The 17,903-nt window shown below is 40.7% G+C and overlaps 1 protein-coding gene across 1 annotated transcript in view; it reads left to right on the top strand.

Moving 5' to 3' along the window:
* HTT (huntingtin) overlaps nt 1–17,903 on the top strand; it is a 73,468-nt gene that overhangs the window by 31,513 nt on the left and 24,052 nt on the right. The window contains exons 27-42 of the mRNA XM_054172338.1: nt 828–954; nt 1,624–1,751; nt 2,446–2,556; nt 3,270–3,347; nt 4,342–4,565; nt 5,212–5,290; nt 5,425–5,586; nt 6,527–6,582; nt 7,427–7,575; nt 8,196–8,332; nt 10,243–10,359; nt 11,414–11,536; nt 12,531–12,769; nt 13,779–13,921; nt 15,466–15,673; nt 16,980–17,121. Coding sequence (XP_054028313.1) covers nt 828–954; nt 1,624–1,751; nt 2,446–2,556; nt 3,270–3,347; nt 4,342–4,565; nt 5,212–5,290; nt 5,425–5,586; nt 6,527–6,582; nt 7,427–7,575; nt 8,196–8,332; nt 10,243–10,359; nt 11,414–11,536; nt 12,531–12,769; nt 13,779–13,921; nt 15,466–15,673; nt 16,980–17,121 — 2,223 coding nt within the window. The remainder of the gene's footprint in view (nt 1–827; nt 955–1,623; nt 1,752–2,445; nt 2,557–3,269; nt 3,348–4,341; nt 4,566–5,211; nt 5,291–5,424; nt 5,587–6,526; nt 6,583–7,426; nt 7,576–8,195; nt 8,333–10,242; nt 10,360–11,413; nt 11,537–12,530; nt 12,770–13,778; nt 13,922–15,465; nt 15,674–16,979; nt 17,122–17,903) is intronic.

Here is a 17,903-nt window from a genome sequence, read left to right as displayed (position 1 = left end):
CTAATACATTGCTAATATGACTCCGCTATGGGTGGGAAAGCAAGTAGCATGACAAGAACATGCAAGTTTTATTTCAGTTCTGCAGTGTTTGTAACATTACCTTTAAATTTTGAAACTTTTATTCCTGGTGACTTCACTTGAACATTAATTCAGTGAGCAGTTTCTGTGGGAAATGGAGTAGTGGAGCCTCTGGCAAACATCTGTTGATTTTTGGTTTGGTTGGCTCGCTGTAATACTCTGAGCTCTTTTTGGGGACTGAAAACATCCTGCTAAATATTTTGATTTCTGAAACAGGTGAGGTGCTTTTGGGGTTTATTCTTTCTTGATTTTCTTTTTTTTTTTTTTAAGGTATCTACATTTTGAGAGTGATTTAGTGACTGTTAAACAGTGTTATGTTGGAGAGGTTGGAGCAGATGATCTCTAAGGTCCCTTCCAGCCTTAGCCATTCTGTGATTAGGATTAGTAATTTCTCTGTCTTTTAAAAATGTGAGATTTTTTTTTTTGGTGGTATATTCTTTTGTCTAGAATCAAAAGAAACTGTGGTCATTGAGCTGTAATTCTATCTCATTGGCTTCTGCTGAAGTGGAGAAGGAAAGCAGGGAATACATTCACCACCTTCTTTTCACCCAGGAAATTCATGTCCTGAACCTCAGGCTTGACAAAGCTCTGAGCAACCTGAGGATGTCCCAGCTGACTGCAGGGGGAATTGGACTAGCTGACCTTTGGAGGTCCCTTCCAACCCAAACCATTCTAGGATTCTGTGATTTGTGTAGAAGAAGGAAAGCTACTTGTGCATACAAATTAAATAATTCTTCTCCTATTTCCAGGCAGCGTTGCCGTCTCTCACAAACCCACCTTCTCTTAGTCCCATTCGGAGGAAGGGGAAAGAGAGGGAGTCTGCTGAACAGGCATCTGTGCCAATGAGCCCTAAAAAAGGTGGTGAAACAAGTCCAGGTAGGCACAATTACTCTGATTAACCCTCCCACCTACCGTCCCCACCTCTGCGTAGTTACAGCATAGAGCACAAAAACACAACTGAGTAACTTGGTTTCTGAAGTTGTAGTTGAGAAGCCTGCAGACCTCCTGTCTGCCTGTTCTTTCCAGTGATGCATGGCAGGAAAGGTAGCTCTGGGTGGGGGCTTCTTCTCTGGGTTAGGTTTTATGAAAATGAATTCTACTTCTCAATAGCAAAGTACTTCTGAATCCTTTTCCTAACTCTTTTCCTACTGTATCTGCCTAGCTATTGACTAAAATTAAGTAGTAACTTTTGCTTGTATTTTACTGAAAGAGTTGCTTTGCAGCTTCCCACAGGAGTAGCTTACATTACTCTTTGAAGCAACATCCTGAATCTAGAAATCTCCTTTTTCTTAATAATGAATGTAGGAAATGTGTGTTAATTCTGGCTTATAGCCCTCTGGGTTAATTAGTCTTAGAGGATTTGGGGTTTTTTTGCAGTTCTAGTTCACTTGCTAGTTGTACAGCATGTGTTTTTGGGGTTTAAGAGATTCATGTGGTTTACAAAATCCATGCTGTCTAATTCAGATATGGTAAATGATGTTGAATATGCATGTCCTGAGCACCCTAGAAAAAGTCTGTTGTGCTAATGTATGGTACATTTTTAAGCTACTAGGCAAACTGATGCTGCTGGGCCTGTTCCAACAAGTAAATCATCTTCAGTGGGAAGCTTCTATCATCTTCCATCCTATCTGAAGTTATATGATGTCCTGAAAGCAACCCATGCCAATTATAAGGTACTGCATGAGATTGATTCAATTAGGGTATGGCTGGGTGGTCACTTGGTGCTTCTAAACGTGGCTCTGCTTGCATGGAGAATCACTTGTTTGCCTCTGTAAATAGTCTGTCCACATACACAAAAAAAATTAAACAAACAAACCCATCACCAATAAGACCAAAGAAGAACCAATCCAACTCCCCTGTGTAGATGTTCTTGCCCTGTTCCTTTTTTCTCTGCTGTCACTAATGCTGGTACCAAGTGACCTTTCACTGGCTTGCCAATGCCAAATTGATGCCAATGTTTGTTCCAGGATGGGTAAGCTTTTTCCTCATTAGATCAAGTAACAAAAGATGGATTCCCTAGTGGTTTGATGATGTGATTTGATTTGTACACTTCAGGGGGTGTAGCATTACACCTACTGTGTTTCTAAGAACCTCATTTCCCTTCTCCGTGACTTGCCAGCATCCTGGGCCTCCTGGATGCTGTAACTTCCTCAAGCTAGAAGGTCCCTTTCTTTTTCTCAGTCCAAATGAAGCCCTACCTTCCTAGCAACTCATAAAGGAATCTAAACTGTCAGTGATGTTGATTTAACTATGCTGAAAGATTAGGCAGAAGGTAATTTATTGTTAGTACCCACTTCTTTCTGTAATTTTTACCTCCTTGCCAAGTAATTGTTAAGGAAATTGTGGTTTTTTACTTTCTGGCACCAGGTCACTTTGGATCTCCAGAACAGTAATGAAAAGTTTGGATGTTTCTTACGGTCTGCCCTGGATGTTCTGTCTCAAATCTTGGAACTTGCTACTCTCCAGGACATTGGAAAGGTGTGAAATTTGGGGGGGGTTTTCTTTTGTAGTTAAACTGTCCAATACCCATGGCCCTTACTGGGAGAAGGCACATATAACAAATGTTAAAATTGGTGCTGTGAAGAAAGACAGTCCTAGCAGCTTGCTTCCACAGTGTTGGGTCAAATTGCTGCTGTTGAAAACTGGAGTCATTTTCTTACTGTTTAAAATTTATGTGGAGATTTTTCTTTCTAACAAAATGGTTAGGCTTCAGCCATTCTTACTGTATTAATACTCTATTAATATCTTTAAATATACTCATGTTAAATACACAAAATATCAAAAGGCATACTGCTCTCCCTCCTTCCTTGCTCTCCCTCCCTCCTTCCTCGCTCTCCCTCCCTCCTTCCTCGCTCTCCCTCCCTCCTTCCTCGCTCTCCCTCCCTCCTTCCTCGCTCTCCCTCCCTCCTTCCTCGCTCTCCCTCCCTCCTTCCTCGCTCTCCCTCCCTCCTTCCTCGCTCTCCCTCCCTCCCTCCCTCCCTCCCTCTTCCCCTGTGTCCTGATATTTTTCCTCCTTAACTGTGATGTTGGGCATTATGGTATTTTAAGACTGGGGGCAGGTCTTACATATTTGTTTCTTTACATAATTCCATGATTTCCATTTAAAACTTCCCTAAACCCCCCTGAGCTGTTGTCCACTTTTCATAGTAAGCAGAATGCAATTAGTTGTTCTTGGTTTTGTGCTTTTCCAGTGTGTAGAAGAAGTTTTGGGATATCTGAAGTCATGTTTCAACAGAGAACCAACAATGGCAACAGTTTGTGTACAGCAGGTAAGAAGGCTAATGTTTGTGTTACTGGAGGGTTAATCTTGGTGTCCTGGGATTGTCAGTTGGATACTAGGACTGGGCATTCTGTTCAGGGAGCATTGTGAGGAAGCTGTAGCCCAACTGGAGGAAACAACCTGTTTAATTTTCATGACTCCTTTTCAGAATTGATGCATTCTGAATATTGTTTCTTCTTGAACTGCTTCCAATTCAAAGACCGATTTTAGCTATGGCTCAGAAAACAGGTTTGTCTCCTGCTTTCCCAAATGTGTTCTGTAGCTAGTTAACTACATCTGAAACCTGGAAAGCAAAGAACTGCATTAGTGATAGATTTCTTGCAGGCTTCCAGTTAAACATTTGCATTCAAGTCATCAAAGCTTAATTTTGGTGGGAGGCAAGCTTTTAGTAGGCTATTTGGAGTTGTCACATGGAAATAGCTTCAGCTGCAAAAACAATCAGATCTTCTGGGGTGAGCTGTGGATTAGTTCTTTTTTTCCAGCTTTTCTCCATCTTCTTACTTGATTACATGATCATAGAACCCTAGAATGGCTCAGGTTGGAAGGGACCTCAGAGATCATCTACTCCAACCCCCAATGGCATAGGCAAGGATGCCTCTCAACTAGACTTGGCTGCTCAAGGCCTCATCCAAACTGGCCTTGCACACCCCCAGGGAGGAGATATCCGCAGCCTATTCCACAGCCATACCACCCTTGTACTGAAGAAGTTCTTCCTAAGATCTGGTCTAACCCTCTTTCCCTAAGCTTCAAACCATTCCCCCTTGTCCTGTCTCTAGACACCCTTATGAAAAGTCCCTCTGCAGCCTTCCTGTAGGATACTTTCAGTTACTGGAAGGCAGCTTTCAAGCACAGTTTTCACCTCAGCGTTTCCTCTGGGAAAGGTCCTTTTGGAGGATGAGGAGTCAGGGGTTTGTGGTTTTGGTTTAGTTTTGTTGTTTTTTCTGAAGTGTTAACTTTTGTTTCCTTCTTATTTTCTTCTCCAGTTGTTGAAAACATTGTTTGGGACAAATCTGGCTTCTCAGTACGATGGCTTGTCTTCAAACCCCAACAAAGCTCAGGGCAAAGCTCAACGTTTGGGTTCTTCCAATCTGAGACCTGGTCTCTATCATTATTGCTTCATGGCACCGTACACACATTTCACCCAGGCCCTTGCTGATGCCAGTCTAAGGAACATGGTTCAGGCTGAGCAGGAACATGATGCCTCAGGGTAACTTTCTTCCCTTGTGATATAAGTTTAATGTGAACTAGAACCTCTTTTTACTGGTTTTCATAAATGCAAGTATCAGGGGGAGCTAAGTAACTTGAAATTCCAGTATTGTGTATTATTTATTTCCTGTGGGGTTAAGCAGAGTAATTTGTCTTGGAAGTGAGATGCTGAATGCAGGACTGTATTGATTATCACTAATGTGTTTTCCAAATCAAAGTTAAACCTTTGAAATGGACATCATTTAAGTTTGGTGGTGGTGTTTTATTTTTTCTAAAGCATAATCATTTTTAATGTATTCAAAACTGTTGCATCAGTCTGCTAATTATAGCAAATAGTCAGTGGCCTCAAAGGAAAGGCAGAAGGATGACTAAGCAAAGACCAGAAATTGTTTTCTTTACTAGATATTCATTGTCTACAGATGTGATTTGTTCAAAGTGCACTGCAGGTTGTCTCTGCTCTTTCACTTTACTGAGATTCTTCGAGCAGTCAAGTTGACAAAGCTGGCATTGATAAAACAATATGCAGCTAAGGAGAATGTTTGTCTCTTCATTATCTTTTATTCTTTTAATGCATGATTTTGTTGCTTCTGTTTGTTTTGTTTGTTTGTTTTCTCTTCTCTCTTTTTTTTTTTTTTTTTTAATAACAGGTGGTTTGATGTGCTCCAAAAAGTTTCTACACAGTTGAAAACTAACATTACCAGTGCAGCAAAACATCGTGCTGATAAGGTACTTGTAGCTATGTACTCCTGAAAGACCTGTACCTTAGATTTAAAACAGTGTTTTCCTCCTCTTAAAACGTAATTTGGTTTTGAAAGAGACCTGTTCAGATGTTAGATTACTTTAAAATCTCTCTATTACAGAATGCTATTCACAATCACATTCGTTTATTTGAACCCCTTGTCATAAAAGCATTGAAACAATATACTACCACAACGTCAGTACAGCTGCAGAGACAGGTTCTGGACCTGCTTGCTCAACTGGTTCAGCTACGAGTTAACTACTGTCTTCTGGATTCAGATCAGGTTGGTACCTCACCACTTTGCAAATTCCTACTACAGGAATCTTGCCAAAAGGCTTAATATTCACAGCAAGAACACTGCAACAATCCCTTCATTGTATTTATTATAGGTGAAAACAAAGACTTAAAGGAGGATGGTACTCGGTCCACACGCCCCAACCACAAAGAGCTTCAGATTTCTGGGTTGCACAGAAATTACTTCTGAAGCTCTGTAGCAACTATTTAAGAACTGTTCATCAGTTAGACTGTGGGAATAAGATGTGGAGAACACAATCAGTGTTGTTAAATAAAACTTCATTTACACATAGAAACATTTTCTTCCTGTAGTGAGAGCATAGATTTCTGTGTGACTGACAGTGAGCATCATGATTGACAACCAGTATTGGATGGGGAAGTTAGTGGCAAAGACAACAGTCTGTGTGGTTGTCCACGTGAGCAGTAAATTTGTAACATATAACACAATTCAGGTGTTTGCTTTACAAGTGTTCTGTTTACCAGAGGATTTTCAGGTTTATAAACAGATGTGAGTTGCAATGAGTAACTTTCATGTGAGTTTGAACATAGATCTTTTCAGTGCAGGAATACTCTGAACTGATCTTGATTTAGAGCTACTTTTTTGGTTGATTCTTCATTTCTTGACTGTGCTGCCTCAAACAGTATGTGATACATGAGCAAGAGAGAAAGTTAAGTATATAGATAGGAGGTAAAATGTGGCATGAGTTCATGCAGACAGTAATAAGCTCTAACATCAAGCAGATTCTCTTCTGTAACTGTAGAGGGAACACTTAATAACATACTGGCATGAGCTCTAAGTATAAATGATTTTCAGTGCCTGTCTTTCCTTTTTTCTCTTTGCAAAACATGCACTTTTATAACTCTGTCAAAGTGATTTCAAGTGGGAATTAATGTCTCTGTATCTGTTGTACACTTTATTCTCTCTTCAGGTGTTTATTGGATTTGTGCTAAAGCAGTTTGAATACATTGAAGTTGGGCAGTTCAGGTATGAGCAAAGGTCCTTTGAGCACTGTGGGTCTACAAGTGTCTGAAGCATGTAGTGATTAGCTTTGCTGGTTATTTCTGCCTTAAGAGAAAGGGAGAAGTTACCTTCTGGGCGCTGTGCTTGCTTATTCCCTGTGGCTCCTTAGGTTCCCTGTGGCTGAAGAAGCTGGGAAATAGCATAGAAAAAAAAAAATCTTAAGCTATATTCTTCTGTTTCTTTATGTGATACTGTAAAACCATTCCTTTGAGATTCCCCCCCAACCTGTGCTTTCAGTAATCAGCACTTCAGCACTAGGATTCAGTTGCTGAAGGGAGAGCTGCTTCTCCCTGTTGTGGATTCAGTGTGAATCCATGTGTATTCTGACAGCTGGTACATTTTGTATAGATCAGCTATTTCTGTTGGTTTTTTTTTCTCACATTTGAGTTTGTGTGAAGAGATACTTGGGAGACTTCTGTTCTGTGGGTCTCCTACAGAAATAGAATCATAGAATTCTAGACTGGTTTGGGTTGGAAGGGACCTTAAAAGATCATCTAGTTCCAACACTCCTTCAGGGGTCAGGAGTACTACTCCAAGGGTGTCATGCCCATTAGATAGTATTCTATAGTATTAGTAACTGTGTAATGGGCAAAGCTTGAAAGAGAGCTCTTGGCTGGGGGGAAAAAAAACCATGACATAGTAGATGTACATAGAGGGCATCAAAACTACAGCAACATTGTGTGACAGCATCACACCACATTCATATAAAACAACAATCTATGTACTGTGAAAGGGTGTTAATTTTTACTGAACAGAGCTGTGCAATTCAAACTTGACACTTGTTTAAATGACTTTTTTTTTTTCCCAGGGAATCTGAGGCAATTATTCCTAATATCTTCTTTTTCCTGGTGTTGCTGTCTTACGAGCGGTATCATTCCAAGCAGATAATTGGCATTCCTAAGATCATTCAGCTGTGTGATGGAATCATGGCCAGTGGGAGGAAAGCTGTTACACATGGTAATTAAAATAAACAAACAAGCAAAGGCACCAACACTAATGTTAGTAATAGTTAGGCAGTAAAACAATATTGAGTACTGAGCTATGGAAAATTCATACTGCTTGTTCCACAAGCCACTAGCTTTTACATTTTTAACATGTGAAATGAGTCTCATTTCCTTCCTCCAGGAAGTTCTGGTACTCTACTAAGACTTCTAGCCTATGTTTTATATTGTACATAATAGCAAAGCTTTTATTTGAGTCTTTATTAGGTAGTAAGTTCACAACATAGCAGCTCTTTCAAGGATTTGATACTAAATTTTAGTCCCCTTCCTCTTTCAGCCTTCAAGTGAAAGCATCTCTCATACTTACCGGTGATTCTGCTGAGAAATACTTGATAAAAATACCTATTTTAGCTCTATGAGGATGGGAAAATGTGTCCATAGTGTGGATCTCGCTACTAGAAGTAAAAAGATAGACAACATTATGCATAATATTATGGACTTCGCTTTTAGGGATGGGGAAAACCTTTAATAAAGTGAAGCACAATTTATTTCTAGTAGCTGAAGGGTTAGAACAAGAAAACACTGTTCAAGAATGATTTGTCTCATACTGACACATACAAACAAATCTCATTTCAGCAATACCAGCTCTGCAACCCATTGTTCATGATCTCTTTGTGTTGAGAGGAACAAATAAAGCTGATGCTGGAAAAGAGTTGGAAACGCAAAAGGAAGTGGTAGTCTCAATGCTGCTGAGACTTATTCAGTACCATCAGGTGAGAGAGGAGGACAAAGTCCCTGTTTGTGATCTCTTAAGAGGGTAACATTGCTTTGGCTGCTAAAAATGCTTCAGGCAGAGTCAATGATTTTCTGTCCAAAACTTGAGTAGCTGCACTCTGTGTGTGATCTTTCCTTCTAGAGAGAGCAGGCAAAGATTTTGGGGGTAGGGGAAAGGTTCTGCACTGCTCATCAGTATTTCAGATCAACTAGCATGTCAAGCCTGGGTAACAAAGTACTGAAAAAACTCCACCTGGGGTTGTGATCTTGGTTGTACTGCAGATTGAATACATAGAAGGCTAGTTAGAAGAGCTGTAAGAAATTGAGATACAAGAAGTAGAAAAGAATGGGTGTGAAAGGGGAAGAGAGGACAGAAGTAAAAGTAGGAAATACACCATATAGAGATGATTTGGGTGTTGCTGTACAATAGCAAGATCTTCATTAACATTCTAAATTATTAACAATTTGAATAAGGTAATGAAACTGGGAGTTAGACAGTTGTTAGCATTTACTTTGCCCCAGACTTCATGGGTCTGGAAAACATGCTTCTGCTGTGTAGGAGTGTAAGAATGACTTCCACTTGGTTTAAAAGAAAAACACTCAAGTAATTTTAAGAGAAGCAACATAATTAAGATAGGTTCTTACTGCTTGTTCAGGGGCTTAACAAACTTAATGTGTTTTTCCTTCCATCACTGGAAAATGCAGCTCTGGTGTATGCTAATGTAAGTAATGTATTTTCAGAGAAGAACTGGGGAAAAAGTCAGCACATCTTGTCAAAATAATTTGTTAGAACTGCATGTTCAGATTGGGGTAATTTTGTGTATCCACATTTTCTTTTGAATCTGTAGTTTTATAATCATAAAATGACTAATGTAACTATTTGAAATGACACTCTGTAGACACATGATGTGAAATAGTGAATAACTTTGTGTTACATAAGGTACTGCAATTGCTAGCAGATCCCCTCCTGACACACTTAACCTATTAAAGACCACCCATGCACTGCTCTTCCCACACCAGCCCATTTGTAGTTCTTATTCTGGCCTGTTCTGATGCTGCACTGGTTATAAAGTAAGCCCTGGGCAGCTCTCTTGTTCCCTGCTGTGACTGGGAAGTTCTGCAGCGGTGTCCCTGTAATTGGAGAGGAAACTTTTAACATATTTTCTCTTCCAACTGGAGCTTTGGAGTTCATGTCACTCAGCCCAGAATTGCTCCTATCCTTTCTTGTGAGAAAGCTTTTTGGGTAGAAAGTCATCTGATGATCATGGGTGTTTGGGGTTTTTTTTGCCTTTTAATTGGCTGTGTTTCTGGGCCTGAACTATGTGAATTTCTTTTGTAAGTGCTCCACCTAACTGGTTTCCTGAACCAGATTCTTCTATCCCTTGGGCCTGTCAATGCTTGAAAGTGTGGTCTCTATAACCCTCAACACGATAACTCAAAGTGATCTTGCTGCTGTTCTCCATTATGCTCTCCTATAAACTTTGATATCACAGTGACATAACCCAGGTGAATAAGCTCCATAAGAATGTCTGTTCTGTTGACCAAATTTAAACTTGGAGTGGAGCTGCAGCAAAGAGAACACACATGTGGGAAACTGCTCTGCTCTTTCTTCCCCTTTCTGTGGAGTATGCAATGCAGCATTTAAATTCACTGTTATTTTTCCAATTCTTTGAATAATCTTTTGACAAGTGCCATTTAGAAAGTAACTTAAAAGGAAAAGTCAGAGGTAAGAGCAAGCTTTTAACCTGAAAATGGGGGGGTTAGAAATGTTATTTCTCATGTGGGTTATCTTTTCTTTCTGCTTTTTGGCAAATGGACACAACAGTAAATATTATTCCCACTATGGTATTACTTCAGTGTTTCCTGTTACTGTGGCTGTTTACTTGCATTCTTTTGGACTCTTCCTCAGGTGCTAGAAATGTTCATTTTAGTATTGCAACAGTGCCATAAAGAAAATGAAGAGAAATGGAAGCGACTGTCCCGGCAAATAGCTGACATTATTCTCCCAATGCTTGCAAAACAGCAGGTTATTATCTGAAATTTTAATCTATAAGCATGTAAAATAATTGCTATCATATATGTATCAGCAATGGGTTTGGATATTTGATTTTTTTTTTTAAATGAAGATAGATTTTTCTTGAATGTGTTTGCCATACCTAAACAAATACTTGCTGCGAGGTAAACTCTCTTCGAAGTGACAGTGAAGTTCGTTAAGTATGTGCACTGTATTTGAGGCTGTTTCCAGAGGAAGCTTATTCATCTCTTTACATGATTGTATCAGAGCAATTAGTTCATGGTGTGAAGACTCTCTCGTATTTGTAGTGTGTCAACATTATTTTTTTGTGTGCCTGCAGTTGTATGAGGAGAATGAAAACGTAGTCTACAACTGCATTTAAATGGAACTTCCTGCATTTCAACTTCTGCCTCTTGCTTCTCATCCTAGTCCTGCATTCCACTGAAAACCTTCTGGCTGTTTCTTCTGTGATGGCAGATCTGTGAGATCTCCATGAGATCATCTCATGGCTGGAGAGAAGGGGCAGTTACCAGATTTGATTTAAGCTTGTTCAGATTTTGAGTCCAGACCTTTGCTTTTTGCAGTTGATTGGTTGATAATTTGTCTAAAACACCTGCTCTAGTCAGGTGTCCTGCTTCTGTTGCTGCAGTGCAGTAATATTGTAGCTCTTTGCTTTTCTGATGATAAGGAATTTTTTTTCCTCCTAGTTACCTGCTTAAGTTTATTCATGACCAGCATTGCTCTCTATAAATATGCCTGGTAGGATGTGCAGGGAGGAGAAAAGTTTTTCAGTTTTATGAGTAGTCAATCTTCTGGTCTCATTCTCTGAATACAGCTTATTTCTCCTAATTAAATATATGCTGTGGATATTGAATTTCATGTGACAGACTTTTTTGGGCCCATGTTCTCAAAACTCTTATGTAGGAAGGCCTGCAACAGAACTTGAATTTACCTTCCATGGCTTTTGGTTGCTCTGAATTTTGTACACCCAGGTTAGCATAGAGATATTGAAACCACAAAATGGTAATTCTGTGTTGCAGTTACCTTGTAGCTTTGTGTTTTACAGATGCACATAGACTCTCATGAGGCTCTGGGAGTATTGAACACCTTGTTTGAAATTCTGGCTCCTTCATCCCTTCGCCCTGTGGACATGCTTTTAAGGAGCATGTTTGTTACTCCTAAAACAATGGTAAGCAGGTGGTTGGTGGTTGTTTTTTTTTCCCAGGGAAGAGAGAATCTTTCAGGCAAAACAGAAGAGTTTGTGTTTATCTTTCTTAATTTTCAATATGGTTTTAAAGTACCTGCAGCAGAGTTTAGTAAAGAATTGGTTAGAACTAGTTTAATTTACTAAGGGGTTGGAATTAGATAGTCTTTGAGATCTTTTTGAACTTACTTTATGAACCTATGAATCTACTTGCCTTTATTTTGTATTTTGAAGATCAGGAATGTAGAGAAACATAAAATGCAATTTAACAAGGCAAATAAATCCCATTTTCCTTATTGAAGTATTAGTTCTGCTTTTATAGCTGAGAGGCCATGAATCTGATATCACAAACCCAGCACTTTTAACATAAAAGTCATTCCTTTCTCGTAAGAAAGACACAGAGCTGTTGGAGGGAGTCAGAAGATGATCCAAGGCTGGAGCACCTCTGCTATGAGGATAGGCTGAGGGAACTGAGGTTATTCAGCCTAGAGAAGACTCCCGGGGGGGGGATGTTGGAGCTGCCTTCCAGTACCTGAAGGGATCCTACAGGAAGGCTGCAGAGGGACTTTTCATAAGGGTGTTTAGAGACAGGACAAAGAGGAATGGTCTGAAGCGGAGTCATGTTAGACTGGATCTTAGGAAGAAGTTCTTCAGCACAAGGGTGGTGAGACTCTGGAACAGGCTGCCCAGGGAGGCTGTGGCTACCTCCTCCCTGGGAGTGTTCAAGGACAGGTTGGATGAAGTCTTGAGCAGCTAAGTCTAGTTGTGTGGTGTCCTTGCCTGTGGTGGGGAGGTTGGAGTAGATGATCTTTGAGGTTCCCTCCAGCTTGAGCCAATCTAGGATTCTCTGTTTCTCTGATTTTACACAGCAATTAATGAAAATGTTTTGGGATTTCTGGGGTTTGTTAGGTTTTTTTGATACACCTTGATGTTGTGTTGCTTAACTTCAAAAGTATTCTCTCTTCTGCATCTCTGTTAGGCATCAGTGAACACTGTCCAGCTGTGGATTTCTGGAATTTTAGCTATCCTTAGAGTTCTGATTTCCCAGTCAACAGAAGACATCGTTCTGTCCCGTATACAAGAGCTTTCCTTCTCACCATATTTGATTTCATGTCAAGCCATTAACAGGCTGAGACGTGGAGAAAATAATGGAACAGCACTAGAGGATCGCCCGGAGGCCAAACAGGCTAAATACCTGCCTGAAGAGACCTTCTCCAGGTGTGTTGGCATTTGAATAACTAGAGAAAGATGAAGACTTCTCAGGAATCACCAATACTCTGAAAATTTATACACATGTAGGGCTCCTATCTGATAGCAGTAAGGTCTGTTAATAATTTAGGAGGTGTGTGTAGAGGAAAGAACAGTGAGAAGGGTGGTGGAGGGATGAGATGAGCGGTTGGTAGTAGGGACTTTGGACTGTTCTGATACCTCTTCTTGAGCCAAGTGCAGGACCTGGGACTTACTAAAATCAGGTCTACAAACTTAACTGGTAACCCTTTTCTTCTTCCCTGTGTGGGGACTGAAAAATGAGTCATGTCCTTAGTAGAAGGTCAGATGGGAATCTGGGCAATAGATGGATTTAAACCTATGAAGTTAGTCCTGCTCTTTATTTCCTCTTTTTAAATAGCTGGCTTTATCTAGTTAACTTCCTGTGCTGATATCCTCAGAAGACAGAAGTTCAGGCAGAGGAAGTGTGGAGAGATGCAGTGTCATTATGTCTTTATATGCTGGGAAGCATTTGAAGTAACTATTTAAGAGCTTTTTACTCAAGTATGCAACTTCAGATAGAGCTAAAATTCTGTTTCTTGTCATTCAGCTCAACGTGAGGGTGATGAGAAAAGGGATTTTAATGTGACTTTGTCTGGTGGAAGTGAGCAGAGGAACAATTATGGCCAGGATCAGAGATGATTTTCCTCAGATGCTCTTTTTTGGTGTTTCTTTTGGTCATGCATGCATTTTAACATGACTTCAGCCAATGAGAAGATAACCCAGATCTGATACATGATTATTGAATTGCTTTTGATCATGTCTTTATACCTACAGCACGATATTTGCTTTGAGACAACCTGTTATTTAGCATTTAATGTAGCATCCTATTTAGGATGGATGGACAAGGAGTTAGTATTTTATTTTTCCACCTTGCCAAGCTTCACAAGCAACCTTCACCTTATTCTGAAAGGTCTTGCACTGCCAGTTTTTCTGTTGATTGTGTACCTGCTTTTTGAAGGTTCTTACTGCAGCTTGTTGGCATTCTACTGGAAGATATTGTTACCAAACAGTTGAAAGTGGACATGAATGAGCAGCAGCATACTTTCTACTGCCAGGAGTTGGGCACACTGCTTATGTGCTTAATACATATCTTCAAATCAGGTAATACTTTAAACGTTGCCTTGTGTGGTTGCATGCAGTGGCAGGGTGGTCTGCCAGTTCTGAGACAACTGTTGACTGCAGTGAGCTACTGAGAAGGAATAAATAAGTGCCAAAGAGTCTCCCAAACTTTGTGCATGCAGGGAACAATTTTCAAGTTTCTGTCTGTAACAAAATGGGATGAGTGACTTTTCATTGCTTCTAACTGTCTAAAACTTTTCTTTGTGGTTTTCTTAAAGGCACCTGAGCCTCAAAACCACCACAAGACCAAAAATACAAAGCATTCTAAATTTGTGGCTGGATTTGTCCTTAGTTTTCTCAGTTTGGAGGTCAGTGGGGATGACCAGACTTAAAATACTGACTTACAGCTGCAGCACTACAGGTGTAGCTTAGAGCAGCTTGTGTCTGGGAACAGGTTAAGGTCTCCTACCTTTGTTTTTTTTAGCCACTCTTCTACTTGGATGTTTTTTTCAACACGTGAGCATTTCTGACTCCTGTGTATTGAACTGTGAGGACCTACAGGATTAGAAATGAACATTTCCAGTGTGCTACTTTGAAGTTAGAAATAAAAGGCACAAAGTGAAAGGACCAGCATGCAGTGGCTTTCATGACTGTGGAAGGTCACTAGATGGTGCAATTACTGCAGATGCAGGAAGCTGGAGTGGTTTGCTAGTTAGAAGCCAAGTTTTGAGGCTCAGTTACTTTCCCCATTGTTTGCTGTTTCCATTGTGTATTTATCCATCCTGGGGGCAACTGGTTCACATGGCTATGGAATGTACAGCTTCCTTCTTCTGTATGTCTGGCAAGGCAAGCAACAAGCACTACAGACTTCATTATTCCCATTAGCTCTTGGTTTCTAACTGGCTCTGAAGAAACTTTCCCCCCTGATCTTATCTTCTCATGGAAACTCAGAGGCTGTACCTTTAGAGTGCTCGAAGTTTGTCCATTTTCCTTGTTTTCCCTTTTGGCTTATGAGTACAGAATCAGCAAGTCAGAAGGCAAAATCCAGTTGTTGTATTGACTTTCCCTCATTTCCTTTTTACACATTAGAAATTGGGTAGAAGGATGTCAGCTTAGTTTGAACTAAGTGTGTTTGGGAAGCCATCCTCTGAAGTAGGACACCTGTAAGCGATCTTCTTTAGCACGTGGAAGAGCAGTTGCAGAGTGGTTCTTAATTAGAACTTCTGTGGTTTACTTTATAAACAAAGCAAACAAAAATCAACCTGAAATCCTTGTCTTGTAATTAACAGTTTTAAATTTGCACTTTTAGATGCATGATAGATAGTTTTCATTACCATTCTAATTTATCTTCTCAGCTTCTTCTCTATCTGTAGCATTACTTACTGAGTCTGGGAGCTGTTTGTTACTGACACACTGCCCTTGGGCAAACTCCATGACTTGTCTTCCATTTGTAAAACCATTCAGGATACACCTTTCTTGCAGGCTTGTGAACCAAGTTTTGCATTCTCAGAGTACCTTCAATTACTTTAAAACTTCATAGTTCAGACTAGATTGTAGTTGCTTTAACTTGCTGTTACTACTTTCAGGGATGTTCAGAAGAATCACAGCTGCAGCCACCAGGCTTTTTACAGGAGATGGATGTGATGGCAGTTTCTACACCCTGGAAAGTTTGAGTGACCTTGTTCAGTCCATGATTCCCACACATCCTTCGTTAGTTCTCCTTTGGTGTCAAATCCTGCTTCTTGTCAATTACACCAACTACAACTGGTGGTCAGAAGTACATCAGACCCCAAAGTAAGATTTCTTTTAATCCCTGATAGTAATAGTGTGTTTTATAATGGCTGGAAAAAACCCTTTCTCTCTTTTTTCTGCTAAGCTTGTCAGCTGGTTGAATTGTACAGTTTGGATGTTGAACTGGATAATCCTGCATTTACTTGGTGTGTGTATATATTATCTATTCTGCTATCAATAGGTCTTCCTAACTAAGAAACATGTCCTGCACTCAGTTATTCCTCAGAACTGCCACTTCATCTTTCTGCTTTTAGGACAAGACAGCTTTATCTGTGTAGTGCTTCTGATTATTATTATGGCAATAACTATGACAAAATACTCAGTATTTTGTATTTCATATTCCCATAGAGAGTTTGTATTTCACCTTGTAGCAAGTAACCAGCCAGCACAGATGACAGACACTCTTGTGTTTCTGGTTGCTAGAACTGCAGCTGTTTGTTCTCAGTGGGTCTAATGCTAAATGCTATCAAGCACTTTGGTAACCTCACTTAACATTAGTTGTGTGAAAATGGGAGATTTGGTCTAAAATGAGTGTTCTCTCAGACTAGAAGGATTCATTCACGGGGGGTAAGGAAGATAGCCCCTATGGAGTAGGTGTCCTTCTGTGTTACCTGTAAGATGAGATTAACAACAGACTTGAGGTGTCTGCTGCTTATGCAGTGAGTATCAGAGAAGAGTGATCTTGCTCTACAACACAAGTGCATCAGTGCATGCTCAAATGTGAGGTTCTTGCCTCAGTTCAACCTCAGGATGTGGTTCATCCTGAGTTCAGGATGTGAAAATACATACCCTGGTTTGAGGAAACATGACATTACCAGTCTTAGGAGCAGAGTAAGGCAACTGAAGTAACTAAGGTGCCATCTGCTATTTGTTGCAGTTACTTTTTTTTTTATTTACCAATATCACCTGGTTTTATTTTTTCTTTTTGTCTGAGCTGGGCATCACTTTCAGTCTGACATTAGACTAAGTGCTTCAGAACACTGATTTGGCTTGAGAAGAAAATACAATATTAGGTTCTGTTATCCTGCCAGAGATGCAGTAGCCCATGATTTTCTTTTCAATTATCTGCTAAGTTCTTCAGGCTGTCCAAGAAGCATTAAGCATGGGAAACCAAACCAAAGCAAAACAAAAAGATCCTGCACTTGTTAGAAAGAGAAGGGCTGGTGAAAAGCAAAGTGTCTGCTGCAAACCGGTATGATGAATAAATGAAGTTTCTGGGGAAAACAAATGTTATGTAGAGACATTGGTGGAGTATTCATAATGTTAATGGTTCATAAAATCACAACAGAACATGATGTGCTTCTTGCAGGAGACACAGTCTTTCTACGACTAAGTTGCTTAGCCCTCAGATATCTGGGGACAGCAGTGAATCCGATTCGGAATCGAAACGCGGCATGTGCAATCGGGAGATAGTGAGAAGAGGAGCTCTCATTCTGTTCTGTGACTATGTTGTAAGCTTTGTGTTATGAATTTTACAGCTGTGGTCTGGAGTTATGTGATTCTAACAGTGTTCATTACTGATGTGCACGAACTCAATCTGTCTGGTTGGCAAGTGGATGGGGTCAGAGTGGCTGGAGAGCGCCCAAACAGAGAGGGACCTGGGCGTGCTGATTGACAGCCACCTAAACATGAGCCAGCAGTGTGCCCAGGTGGCCAAGAAGGCCAATGGCATCCTGGCCTGCATTAGGAATAGTGTGGCCAGCAGGAGCAGGGAAGTCATTGTGCCCCTGCACTCTGCATTGGTTAGGCCACACCTTGAGTCCTGTGTCCAGTTCTGGGCCCCTCAGTTTAAGAAGGACATCAAGACACTTGAATGTGTCCAGAGAAGGGCAACAAGGCTGGGGAGAGGCCTTGAGCACAAGCCCTATGAGGAGAGGCTGAGGGAGCTGGGATTGTTTAGCCTGGAGAAGAGGAGGCTCAGGGGAGACCTCATTGCCCTCTACAACTACCTGAAAGGTGGTTGTAGCCAGGAAGGGGTTGGTCTCTTCTTCCAGGCAACCAGCACCAGAACAAGAGGACACAGTCTCAAGCTGCACCAGGGTAAGTTTAGGCTCGAGGTGAGGAGAAAGTTCTTCACTGAGCGAGTCATTCATCATTGGAATGTGCTGCCCAGGGAGGTGGTGGAGTCGCCATCCCTGCAGGTGTTCAAGAGGAGATTGGATGTGGCACTTGGTGCCATGGTCTAGTCATGAGGTCTGTGGTGACAGGTTGGACTCGATGATCCTCGAGGTCT

Source organism: Dryobates pubescens, chromosome 23 (assembly GCF_014839835.1).
Source record: "Dryobates pubescens isolate bDryPub1 chromosome 23, bDryPub1.pri, whole genome shotgun sequence".
NCBI lineage: Eukaryota > Metazoa > Chordata > Aves > Piciformes > Picidae > Dryobates > Dryobates pubescens.
Note: the sequence above shows the minus strand (reverse complement) of the source record. Positions and strands in the feature narration are given on the sequence as shown.